The following is a 14,431-nucleotide window of genomic DNA, read 5'->3' on the forward strand; positions in this document are numbered from 1 at the left end:
CATTCACAACACAACTTACATATCAGACAAAGGATTCAATTTAGATCGGTCTTTACAGAACACATTCTGCAAACCATCAGTCATTACCTCTTAGTACAGACAAGTTAAAATATATATATATATATATATAGATATATATATATATATATATATATATATATATATATATATATATAGATCAGTAAGCAGAACGCAGTTTAGATTAACATATAATTATCTCCAGCTTGGGAATACTAAATTCCAAGTATAAAATAGTTTTAAAATTGAGATTATTATTCATTTTTAGAATTATTATGATTATGATTATTATTTTTCAGAACATTAAGTGAGTGTGATTAAGTGAGGTTCCTGCCTGAAGTTTCCTTCATTACTTAACTTACTTTTTGTTCATTGTTATTTGTATAATATTTCAAATAAATAAATAATCAACTCAATAATGGTGTAATTAACAAAAGGAAGACACAATTGCAGCATAATGATTCAAACTAACCTGCTGCAGTTATAACAGGGCAATGTTATGTCCTTTTCTTCTTTTTTAACAAGATTATAATGACTCATAATCAGGGCCAAGGCTGTTTAGACACAAGATCAATGTTTTATGATGCCATCTCTCAGTAAATTCTTGGCTGTGAATTGTTAACCTCCTTAATATTATTTTTTTCATTCTGCTTTCTTATCAAAAGCTCAGTCATGTCTGTCTCTGCCGAGATAAAGTCTCGCCAGATTTTCTGACCCATCAACATTGTAATAGTTACACTGGGCAGGTTAGATAACAAATAACTGTCTTCACTCCAGCTCCAAACACACAAGGAAAGCAACAGTAACCATATACATGGCATGCAGACTACAAGAGCATCTCCTAAACCATTTCTAGTACACATCCATAGGATCCATTATATTTAATTGAATTTGGAAAATGCTGTCATGGTCAGTGCATTAGCATCAGTTTATCACAGGGATTCATTTCTGGAATGTGAGCCACTATTCATGTTATGTCAGGTTTATAACAGCAAAGACACATTTGTATTATAATGGTCTTCTTTACATGCAATTTAAAAGCACTGAAACCATAATGAGGCAGATTCGAGCAATGCCAAAGGCTAAGGTGAATGAACGGCAGTAACCTTTGTGTTGAGAAATCACATCAAACAAACCAACATTTCAAGAAAGACAAAGAAAGAAAGAAAAAGAAAAAGAAAAAGAGAAAAAAGCACTACTTTGGTCTATACACCAACTAGATAAACACACCATGCTTTGGCAGCATTATAAAATGTTACAATTTTGGCTGAGTGTCAGACACTGGAGCTAATATGAGTAGAGTTTATTGGGGGATGTTGTGCAAAAATGAAAAAAAAAAAAAGATTCTAATTTAAATAAACCACCATGCTTCAGATTTGGCTTTGTGATGTTGTTGCACAACCTTAGGGGGTCTCTGAAGTACAGTACACCACACACACACAGTGGAATCTGTGGGCTTTGTATTTAACAATTGGAATGAATCACACTTATTATAAAGTGTAAGCACGTGGCCTCTGTTCTACTTCTCTTTTATTTGGGATACGGGGGGGGGGTTGTTTGGTTTTACAGTAGACGAGCCTCTTTCTTCTCCAGGAATTCAGGAACAGCCCTGAACTATCTCCACAAACGTAGTTCTCATCTGAGTCTCAATGGTAATTTAATTTGGGCCCAACTGCTGGTTATTATTAATGCAGCCCTTTGAAGCCGGTGCCAAGTTGGCTGCTATCACCAAGCAGTGTGGAACTGCAGGTCCTGTCTGAGCTCAGCTTGGCTCTCTGTCACTTTGATAGGTGCAGAGTCCCTGTTGAAAGGGCTTATCTGGCCTTTGGATACGTTCCCTTGGAGAGAGCAGTCGGATTTCTAAAAGAGGAAATGATTGTCAACCCCCTTCACTCTCCCTCACTCACATTTTTTTTAATGCATGAGATATATGTCAACGTCTTTAAATCTTCTATCTGCCATTCCCTGAAACTCAGTGTTTGTTCCTGTCCATGGTCCTTCTGCCCCACCGTGTGTCTATGTGCCCTTACATGAATCACTGTCATAATGTGCATCTCTGATGAATAAGCTTCTTCTTGTGCATCCCTAACTAACTCAAACTGAAATATAATAGTATTAGTGCTGAAATATGTAAAAATGCAATACGAATTTGGAATGATTTGTGACAAAATATATATATATATATATATATATATATATATATATATACAACTATGGGCCTCCCTAGAGTTGTTCCTTTGATAAAAGCCGTAAACCTGGTAAACCTGCACCAATCCATTACCAACTGTGATCTGTGATTCTACACAGTGTGGCGTGTTAGTAGCCCAACATTGCAGTGTTTGGGTAAGCTTGAGTTGGGCCAGGGTTTCCCCACTTGATGCACTAGCGACTCCTGTAGCTCACTTGCTACCTTTCAGCTCTGCAGCCTTATTAGGAAGAGATTGAGCGGTTGTTCTCGATGATACAATAGCTCTGCTGTTTGTGATTTTGTTTGTGAGGTGGTGTTAGTTGCCTGTATCCCCTCTGCATTAAAAACAAGGGGTTGTAGTGATAAACTTAGTTGATTTAAAATTGAATTCTTGGAGATTTAAATCCCAAAATAAAAAAGGTTGTGTGATGTGTGCGTGTCTCCATTGTGGCAAACACTTTAATGAAAGGGTAATGAACGTTTTTCTTTGATTGGCGTCAAGCTTCTATCACCAAACACCTGAATTTATGTGCATGTCTGTGCTAAAAACAGATATCAAAGATATCCCTAATTTATAAGCATTTTTAAAAGCACTCGATCAGCTTTCAAATCAGATGTGTACACAATTGGTGCTGTCAGTCTCCTGCTTCTGGCTATTTTTTTCAAAGGTTCAAAGGTATAATTACTTCGTACTTATCCTAAAGTGAACATTTCTAAGGCTTAAAAGACTAATACTTTTTTTTTTCTTTCTTTCATTCCTTTCTTCCTTAATTATTTACTTTTACTTGGACAAAATTGCTGACTAAAGATATAATGTGAAACTATAACATTTAAACACATACATAAAATGGAAGTAAAAGGTAATGCAAATTATCTTTAAAAACCTCCAGAGGAAATACTTATCTGCCTTATATTTGTATATCAGTAAAACGTCTCTAGAAGATTATTCAAAAATAAGTATTAAATGGTTAAATGTTTTTTGTTTTAGTTTTTTAAAGCTGGATAACTAAAAAAACAAATTCCTCCATGTGGCATTCATTTAAGTTTGGGTAGCCTAAAAAGCACTACCTTGTCCTTGGCATGTTCTCTCTAGTCCTGCACCTAAGCTTGATTTGAAATCAACTGTATAACCACTAACATTCCCCATGTGCAATAAAATCATGATAAAGTAAAAGCCTTAACAAAAAGGTGCAGTTTGGCAGTTGTAGCCCGATTGTTTGGCTACACAAAAGGAGGTTTGCTTTCTACAACACAGAAAACACGTAGAATGAGCAAACAGTATGTGATTGACATTCAAAAGATGGGTCTCTATTATTAGCTATTTACAATGTATATTTTATATATATATATATATATATATATATATATATATATATATAAATCCTAACTGAATAATTTACATACACTCATTATTAATCGTGGTAACAAACATAAAAGTACATTTGTTTTTCTTCGTTAAGCATTGTCTTAATTGCAGCCAATTGCCCAAGTTCTGTGTCCTTACTGTTAAATCCCTTAGAATAGTATTTAATCATATATGAGAGGCAAGTGCCGGTCTCTGTCTGTGTTGAAATGCATCCTCACAATGAACAAGATAAGAGCCTACATGTATTCGACAACCTGCTGTTTGTCACAGATGTTTTTTTAATCTGCATTTGCTGTGAGGGCCTTTCATCATTCCAAAATCTCAGATAAAGTAAACCAAAAGCTTTAGAATGAAGGTCTGTACAATATGGCACTGCGCATTTCAACAGCCAGACCTCCCCCCCCCACCTGTTTGATTTTATCCACCACTCGCTCGATTTCATTTTCTTTTTTCTTTTTTTTGTGCTAAGAGAAAACATGTGTTGTAATCAACTGCTGTTTATGCGCTTCATTTCTTCTCTACTTTTCCATGGATTCAGTCATCCAGAGTCCCTCACACAGGTCAGAAGACTTTGGAAACCTTTGGAAATGAGAAAAGGTGTTCTTGCCAGTTTCCTTTGAATTCCAGAAGCATATATCAATTTTACAATGGGATCTTCTAAAAGAACACCTCTTTTCTCATTTTAATTCTGATACTTTTTCATCAGTTGCATGGTAATCGTTTTCAATAGCTCAATGTGTACTGAAAAAAACACGACTGGATTTTGTTCACACAGAACGAGGGTCTGGTCTGGAACAGACACTCAATAGCAGCATAGGGCCCTTATTCACAGGACACGAAACAGATACATGATTTGATTAAAGGTCTGAATTAAAGCCTAGAATGTGCTTTTGCAAATTGTTGATTTGGTTGAATGACGATTCATGAAACAAAACAAAAGCTACAGCTGCCGTTTCATTGAGAAGGATGCGCTTCGTTCGAGCTCATGTCATCTAAAATGATGTTTGGGTTCTGCAGTAGACTGAGCTTCTTGGGCTCAGATCACGCCAACAAATATCAAGTTTCATGCAGATAACTGTCATTTGTACAGTGGATTGTAAAAACATCATCAAGCCTGGTTGCAATTTGAATTAGATGGATGGCATTACTCTTTCCAGTTTCTGTAATGCAAGCCATGCAGAATTTGATTGATTTGAATTCAGAATTTTTAATTTTATATAAATCATACATTATAGGTCTTCTTATTGCTTTCTGTTTGGTGTAACTGATTCATTTATTACAATGGCATATTAACCCTCTCCAAGCACAGGTTTACTCGCAAAGGATAACATTATATGTTATGTGCATGTGTGAATTATGTCCATATGAAACTATGATTTAATTCTGTTTTGGTATGGCCTAATTCTGCTATTAGGAAATATAATTTGATCAAATGTCTATGATTCTCACTACAATTTCTACATTAAACATTTGTCAGAAACATATACTAATGATGCCGTGACTATATGGAACACAGTGAATATTACACTGGATGGTTTCTGCAATCAGCTTATACGCAATGTATTTAAAACAAAAGCAAACCGAACAGCAAAGGCAATGTGTGAAGGCTGTGGAATGTGATGGGAAATGGGAAATAAATACATGCATGCATACATACATACACACACAAATACATGCATACATACAGAGTACATAAATAAATACAATCTTTGTGCAAATTATTAATAGCCAAAGCAGACAATCGCAGGTGAATTTCAGATGATGTTGCCCTGTGATGTACTGCATTTCAAGGATACTGCCCCTCCCCCCTCCATCCTACTCTTTCTGCAGTTAAAACTGCAATTATTTCTCCACAAACAAACTAAAATTAAAAATGTATGATTAAACTTTACGGTATTTTGGCTCCCAATGATGCAGTTAATAAAAACAAGGTGCTTGGCGCTGCAGCTCTTCTTATTAAACTGCCCTGTCCTCTGTAATCAGAGAAGACAGCCATCTCCAGAAGGAGGCAAAGTCAAGGCCTCATCTGCTCTGAAGTCCGTTTGTCCGGAAGCTCAGCTCAGAGGTAACCCCCACAGTCCACATCAACTGCCCCTCAGGTTACAAAAGCACCAAACATCATCACCTCTAATTCAACCCTTTACCATTTTGAAAGACAAATGTTTGCTCGAAAAAAGGAAAGAAATGATACTGTGTGTTTTTCCATGTAAATCCTCACTGAAAGCAATAGCACTTAGATTTAACACTCAGATCCCCAGAGGTAGAAACAGAATTGTCCGTAGAGCCTGACTATGGCTCCTACAGTGTGGTGATTTATTCAGACAAATAAGAAATGCAAGTGTGAGTCTATCATTATAACATTTTTTTAATTTGAATGGCCCTCAGTAGGTACGCATTTTAGACCCTTTGTGAAAAATCATTTTAGTGTTTAACTGTAGACATTTATCTTTGAGATATTTACTACAAAATGCACTGTATACAAGCATAACCATAATAATAAACAAGTGAATCGTTGTCATCTGTATTTACAACACAGATTTAGTACATTTTACAAACAGACTACTGTTTGTACTGTGACACACAACAAGTAAAGATTTCTGAAATTAAATTTCAATATATTTTGGACAAATACATAAAAAAATTGCACTTTGCAGGAACTAATTCAATGTTATTTATATATGCATTTCTAATGAGGATTAAATCACAGACTGGCTTTCGTTCATTTTACATTCTTCAGAATTGAAAGCAGCTAGAGGGAATAACACGTTGTTAATTGGCCAAACTTGTTATTTCTTATTTGGAATTTGTTTTCCCATATCACTTCAAAAGATGTGTGATTTATGTGGTTGAAAAAAGAAACAAAAACCTGTGGAAAATCACATCCATCTTTTGTTGTTGTTTTCTTCTCTTGCAGCCAAACTGGGGAATTAACAACAATCAGGGCTCTTCAATTTCCCATTTAGTTTTAAATTTTAAAAATGGTTGCCATTGTTACCATGCTTTTCTAATTTTCAAAAATTCTGTACCAAGCCATTTAAAGTACATCAAATTAAATCACATCAGTTTTGGAAAGTGGGGAAAGGAAATGGGGAAGGGGAAGAATTTGAAGGAAATCAAAAGAAATAATAATGTGGTTACTGAATCAAAGAAGAGCTTCAAAACAATGAGTTCAAATGATTTATTCTTGTGAGCTGAACATCATGGCTAAACATATTTGATTGCTGACAGGAAAACAGAATTTGCTTTGATTGTTAACTGGGTCGAACCATCTCTCGCATATTTAGGTCGTAACTAATGGAAAATAAATCCAGAAATTTAATGATAGGCATTTCTGTGCCGTACCAGAGAAGGTAAATTGTTTTACCATGACTTTCCAAGGTATGTTCTTTCCATTCCCAGTATGTTGGCTGGAACCTTTTTGATGAACTGTGACATTTTTCTGAAACAGAAGACCTGAACTCACCAAGGTGGAACGTCTTTAAATCAGTGTGGGTAAGCTACAATACCTACTGGGCCGCACGCAAATTGTTCAAGCAGTACCGGGTTGAATTGGCTCCTGTAGAGTCCTTTCCTCAGGTGGTTGACCCCTGTTACTCCACAATTGTGTCAATGAAAGCTGTAGAAGTCCACCCAGTGATGCTATAGTTCTACTGTTTATTTCTTTTACATATATATTTTTTTTCTATGTATTGTCATATGCTCTGTGGAATGTGCATATTCTGAGACAACAGGAAGTCACTCAGATAAAGGAGTCTACAAATAAATTATTAATAATGAGCTGCCTTCATCCTAACATTGCAGGGATGTCATGAGTTGACTGACAATGGACAATTCCAAATTGAGAAATTACAAATGAAAAAAAAGATAAAAATGAAGAAGAAGGGACTGCATCAACAATACCCTTGTGAGTCTGATTAGAGGTGGCAGGGGGAGTTAATTAACTGACTAGTTTACATTGAAATGGACGATGAAATAAACCAGTCATCACTAAAATTTAAAGCACAACTCCAATCTCAGGAGCAGCCAAGACCTACTGCTGAGAATTATTAATGTGTGCCCCCTATTGTTGCCTAACTAGGGTTGCCATCTTCTGCCATCTTGCCTCATTCAGGCAAGTAATCAACTATCAATTTGCCATCAAAACTAGGAGAGAGCATAGCCTGATAAAAATAGTCAACACAAATCCTGTACATATACCCACCAGTGTGCCCTAGGGTGACACTGAGAACCAGTTCTTCCACAAATTACATTTTGGAACAATCGTTTCTTTAGATGGCAAATGTATTTTTAGAGAGCTAGGGCTCAGTTTGTGCTAGATACAGAAGTGTATGGATTCCAACCTGGCAGCACTAGCTGTGTCTAGCTCTGTAATGTCTTATTTCACATGACTTGTCTGTGCTAATTGACATTCATGAAAAAAAAAAAAACACGGTTTCCTGGCGTGCCAGGCACATTTCGGAGACATTTCTTCTTTGGTCATACAGCTAGTTTACTTTGGCCATGGCTGATGTATCAATCACTTCACCCCAAAACCCATTAGTAGGCCACCAAAAAGTATTCAGCTTGCCCTTTTGTACATTTTACCACATTTGGTTTTAAAATGTACATTTTCACATATTTTCTTAAAAAAAGGACTTATAGATTAAAGTGTGCTTATAATATGGGTGGTCTTCACAAAAGCAAGGCCAGAACTTTAGTTAGGACTAAGTCCTGCACCCAGAAGCCAAACAAAAAGGTAGTTGGAAAGGTCTGTATGTTACAAATAGCTTACAGATGATAATGAGTTGATATGCAAACAAATTGAGAAGTGCAAAATGAGCAATTGGAAACGCAACAAGACATTTGTTTTCATACATCATCCCTCCATGAAATGTCACTCTGCAGTCTGAACTGCCAGCGCTGTTCACCAAGATGTGGGCCTTGGCTGTCATTTGAGGTTAAAACAATTTAAGGCTTTTTTTCTACAGATTTGAGAAACTGCAGTGGTGTTAACCACAGTACTCTGGCTACAGTCTCTCCTCTCCACGAAATGTGTTTTAAAAGTCTTCAATTCCATCGTGTCTATACCTAGAAATACAGAGAGAAGTGAAAAATGCATTTCTGCTGTGATTATCACCCAAAAAAAGTGCCAACAATTTGACAATTTGGGTAGTAATTATTATTATTAATATTAATATTATTTTCAGTCTGAAGCCAGCTGAGTTCTAGCTTGAAAATGTTGTAGTTCACAGTACATATTATACTGATCATACAGCTATTATTGTTTTATTGCTGCGATATTCTATTTTTTTCAAAATTCTAAATAGTAGGTAATGACTCCAGAAAGACTGACTAAAAGACAACTACATCCATTCAAGAGATATGCAGAATCTGGGTGAACCCTTTTTTAATCTTTACAGGTCATGGTATTGTGGATTTGGTTCGTCTTAAAGTTTTGTTTGTTTAATCATAAGATATGTAATGTCCTTTACCAAGTCTTCTTTAGCAATAATAACCTTGATCTTGGCGCAGGGACAGATTGACAAGTGAATGGAAAGAAAACAAAAAACAAAAACAAGACCAATGCATTACCAAGGATTGTACTGTAAATCAGGCTATGCAAGACACTGGGGAAGGGAATAAAGCCACAGCTGCAAAATAATTTGAGCTAGTGAAGGTTTCACAGTGGCCTTCCACGATCCCAGATGAGGGAAACACAGAGACAACCGAGCATTCCCACCTCGGCTTTCAAAAGATTCGGTCCCATGAATCTGCCAAAGACCTTCTGTTAAAATCATCACCGATTGCAAGAGACCCCCTCATCAAGGCTTCGGCCTCCTAAACCGGATCTTTTATCTCCCTACAGGCGACTGTCTGGCAATCATCTGAGACACATCCCTGGGCTGGTATTCACAGGCCTCTTCAACCTCAAAGTCCTGTAAGTGTTTGACCGTACTGACAGACTCAGAGAAGGCGTGGTGCCACAGTACCAGGGGCTGGAGCGCTGATCCAGCAGAACTGATAGGTCACTTTTAAAACCATGAGTTTATGCCCACTTGGAAAGCTTTAATGCTGATCAGTTTTATTAAATTCAGACATTCACTGGGAAGTAACAAAGAAAGGAGATTAATTCCCTTAATTGAACAAGTGATTCACTAAATTAATTGATTAAGAACACATGTGAAAATGGCAATTAAGGGGGATTGATTGGGAGATCTCCAGGACCAAGGCTGCAGACCATCTATGTGCACCAATAAGAATCCTTTTTCTGCTTACAACAGATCTTGCCAATTTCCATACAGTAAATGCATTGTTTTCTGATATGTAGGCCTACCTATCCCACTGTAGCCTTATTTGCCATGCTTTTAAATTGTAGCAAAGAGAAAGCAATTGCATGCAGTACTATGGAACTGAGAATGTTTGTAGATACTTTTTTTTAATTTGTATTTAAAAAGGTAAGGAACTAGTGCATTGACTTCAGTGTGGCACACCAGCAGCTGTTGCCCCTTCAGTTTTGACTCATACTTTGGAAAGAACTCTAATTAAACCGTGCCAGCGATCTGTGGGTCTCAGCCAGGGCAACAGAGACTGAAGAAAAGTTAAACAGAGGGTGACAGGCTACCAAATAATTTCCAAAACTTCATCCAAAACCTGAAATGGTTGAAGATTTGTGGTCTCAAAGTTGATAAATATGTCCTATTTAAAAGCAGTCCTTGGGGGCGGACAGTAGCAATGCAAAGAGAGCGTGCACTCGGTTTTAAATTCAGTCAGTCTCCCATCTCTGGCCTTGAAGTGAAAGATACATAATCTCCACTGTCTCTCCCTTTGGCCCTAGGGAGTGGGGCTGTGGGACACAATTACTCCCATCCCATTCATCATACTTGGGTTGTCAGCTTATTCACTGAGGGAATCACAACTAAAAGAAGTATCTTTTTACGACTGTTTGTAGCGGATGTTCGCAGACCAGGCAGGAACGAAAACAAAGCAAAACATGACAAAATAACGGAAGGAAGGTTCGGCTGTTATTAGAGAGACAGACAACGGTGGTCTGTTCTCTAGAGAGGAGAAATGAAATTTGCTCTGCAATCTATTTATAAGTCTCTGGAGTAAATGTGTATACTTTAGGAATGTTATTATTTACTATTCCCATACTTGAACATTATGTGTGTTGTTTTTTTTAACCACACATCGCAAATTAAAAACAAAATGTTTGATAACACATTTGGCAATATCAAAATTCTAAATCTTTTCCTTTCAGATGTTCTAAAATAATATAAATTAAGTTTTTCACCCTTATGATTCTGTCCTTGAAACCATAAATCACTAATTTGATCCACACCTTAACTCAACCTATAAAAAGTACAGTATGAATCAGACAATTAGATTACCAAAAGGAAGGGAAAGTGCTCAGTGTGTGACTTGGACTTTTATTGTTGTTTTTCTGGTGTGCTCTTTCCACACCTGGCGCCCAACCGAGTGGAACCGTTACAACACTGACACTCTTTTGAGCTCTGGGGATTTTTCCTAGCCCTCTCTATCGAAACCACATATTAGACAGAATAATGAAATCTCACACATTTCACTGGAAGTTTTTGGGGGTTCATGAGTGGCACGGATTGTAATAACCCAGACAGTTGGTTCCAGTCTGGGATGTGTTAAAACTGACGAGGTAGCACAAAATATGACAAATCCAGGTCTGGGTGTTACCAAAGTAATTGAGGGTTCCCCTGGGTGTTGCACAACTGTAACTGTAATACTTCAAGCTTATGGGGTGCACCTATGAGCAGTGTTATCAGAAAGTACTGCACTGGTCTTCCTTATGATGCTATAGCTCTGCTGTCTGCACTGTGGACTGGCAGACTGACAGCACCCGTCAGAGGATGCATGTGTGTCTGTCTACACCTCTGAAGTGTTAGTACAAGTGTTGTAGCAGTGTGCCTAGTTGATTTACAACTGATGATTCCAGATTGGAAATGTATCATAGAAAAAGTGGCAGTTCAAATTATATATATATTTCCACTCAAGCTTCAAGCATATACTTAGACACCCTTACCATTGTTAACCTCATACATTTCCCATTTATTAATTATATAATAAGTACTACAAACACTGACTTCTTCATCAACATAATTCACTATACTGTGTAATCACACTCAGAGTCTTAACTCAAATGTTTTAAAGCCCACTATATCATTATCTCACATTGTGTTGAGTCAATTAACGATCCTCACGGATATACTGGGTGGTCTCATTTTTCCTACCCCTGAGATTTCCTTTTATTCTGTGGCCAATAACTCCAATTTGCACAGCAACCTTGTACCAAAACAGATATTACATCAGTTGAAAACACTGTAATCCATTTAATTTGGACAAATATACACATTTCATACATTTCATTGTGATATCGTACATTAAAAGGAAATGTCTGTTTTTTTTATCTTGTTGACAAAAGTGTGAAGTCAGACTTGTCCTTTAGTGACAAATGGCAGATGTGGTGTAAAAAAAAAGAGTCCCTGACTTAGTATTACATTACCGGAGATTGAATTATAATCTTCCCCACTGTACACAAAAGCCAGCTGCCTTCAGGCCAAAGGGATATATATATATATTCCCTGATCAGTGTTATCTCTCTTCAGAGTGTTTAAAAAAAAGTTAAACAAGTTATTTGTATTTGTCAATGAAGCAAAACTTGGAACATTCTTCAGACAAACTCAAGAATCCAGATTCATTTTACAAACAGTGTAACTTATAGGGTTTACTTCCTCTCTTCCATATTCCACAGAGAATGTTATTTTATTTACATAACAAAAAAAACATTGTCTAATACTACTTCATACTGCTGAGAAGAACTCCGAACAAACCTTTTTTTTACTTTCCGACATCAGCAATGATTTCAAATTAAGGCAATTCTTCAGAAATATTGTTCTTGTGTGCCAATGTGCCAGCTCATCCTCCGTCTTTGAGACAGATTGGATGCTAACGGCTTCTCCGTCACCCCACAGAAGGGCCTATAAGGTCCTCAGAAGCAAATGTGACACATTTCTCTAACTTAATAACTGTTTTCCCTTTCAGAGAACCAGGGTTGCACTGAAACCTATAATTTTCTCATTTGAGTTGACCGAGTTGAGTGTAAAAGTCAAAATTCGCCTTTTTCTTGCATGTATTAGTTTGCTTTTGGGGTTAATTCAGAAAAATGAGTCAACAACAGAAATAACTTTCAATCCACTCAAAAGATCAATAAAGATTTGATCAAAATTATGCATTTGTCCTAATAATTACAGTTTGCTTTGGTTCCAGGTTTTTCAGTACCAGAAGCTCAGATTGTTAATTATAAAGCTGTCTGCCGTGTAATTAATTCCTGTCATCTAAGTCTATGACAAGTTGTAATTATTTTCATCGTTCAAAGAGCTGTATGTCCCTTTTTCTATTCTTGGCTTGCTATTTCCATGAGTATGACATCAAAAGACCACCCAAGGAGCCTTCTCTCTCTACGCTCTCTTGCAATGACACCTCTTAGCTGATTGAATTTTGGAACTAAGTTTATTGCAATTTCCTCTTGACTGTGTAAACAGCGGCCATCTCCAAATTATTTCATCAAAGGAGGCACCCCCCAGATTGCATTCCTCTCTTGCCAGGGCGAGCTTTGTCTAATTAGTGCTCGGCATTTCAAAATTGTGCGCTATTTCAATTTCATTGTTAGGGGTGAAAAATTTAAAAAAAGTGCTGGATTGCTCTCTTGTTACAGGATCTGTTGACAGAAGGATGCATTGCTTGAAATATACACCGGAAATGGCAAAAACAACTTTCAAACTCTTGTTAAATATGGGCATAATGCATGCTCAGTAAATTTAGATGAGTATAGCTCACACAAACACATACAAGTTCCAACATTTCTCCCTTACAAGTAATTAAATCACTTCCAATGCCTTGCAGTGGGTTTGCATAAGCTGCAGCCTCCTGTACAACTACTGCTGATGAAGAAGAGAAGCAACTCATGCTTAAACAAAGGTATACTAAATAAAGTAATACGCATCCAAAAGCCCCAAAGTGTGAAGTGGATCACAGTGCTGTGCTATTACAGAATTGTGCAGTGACCCTTTCAAAAATCACAGTCAATCCATAACACCTTTTTGCTTAATTGGGTCTTGATGACATACTCTTTCTTTCCATCACAGAGAGGTATTTTAAGATTTTTAAATGGATAGTATATTCAAGGCATTGTTTTTACGGTTACCACATTACGTTTGAGAAACAGTTTCTCCATGAATGCTAATGGAATTTCTTTGTGATCTCTCACTTTCAGGATGTTACAGAACAACCAGCTTCAGCGATTGCCAAGGGACGCTCTCTGGGGCCTGCCAAACCTACTGTCGCTGTAAGTAATGACCGTGTAATAGCTGTCAGCTGCTGAGGCAATCACATTCATATTCACAGTCCACTTGAAAATAATAATACAAAAATCAACTTTGGGCCCAATGTAATGAGCACACTATTATTGAACACATCAATTTACTCGTTCAATTTTTTTTTTCCCCCTCTGTATTTGACGCCACACATTTAAACTGAAGGCCTTGACTTTGGGGAACAAAAATAAAAAGCTGGCCACTTTTGCAAAGCTTTCCATTTTTGCGTTGTTTCTGTAATTTAACTGCAATGGAGAGCATGGTGTTGTTTTCGGTAAGGAAATAACACATTGACGCCCGATCTGAACAACAGACCTCTGCAATAACCGCTCTCCATACCCCGTCTCGGTAACCTCATCTCTTTCTATAGTGAGAGAGAGATCCTTATATTGGCGTTCAATGCCAAAGGGACTGTTTATTTAAAAAAGAGTGAAAGAGAGAGGGAGGGAAAAAGTCTCAAAACAATACAAGGAAGAA

At 37.0% G+C, this 14,431-nt stretch overlaps 1 protein-coding gene across 1 annotated transcript in view; it reads left to right on the forward strand.

Annotated features, from left to right (window-relative positions):
- The window catches only part of lgr6 (leucine-rich repeat containing G protein-coupled receptor 6), a 91,889-nt gene that overhangs the window by 49,859 nt on the left and 27,599 nt on the right, over nt 1-14,431 (forward strand). Inside the window, exons 3-4 of the mRNA XM_066703608.1 lie at nt 9,418-9,489; nt 13,855-13,926. Of these exons, the coding sequence (XP_066559705.1) occupies nt 9,418-9,489; nt 13,855-13,926 (144 nt within the window). The remainder of the gene's footprint in view (nt 1-9,417; nt 9,490-13,854; nt 13,927-14,431) is intronic.

This window comes from Amia ocellicauda, chromosome 5, assembly GCF_036373705.1.
Source record: "Amia ocellicauda isolate fAmiCal2 chromosome 5, fAmiCal2.hap1, whole genome shotgun sequence".
In the NCBI taxonomy this organism is placed as follows: domain Eukaryota; kingdom Metazoa; phylum Chordata; class Actinopteri; order Amiiformes; family Amiidae; genus Amia; species Amia ocellicauda.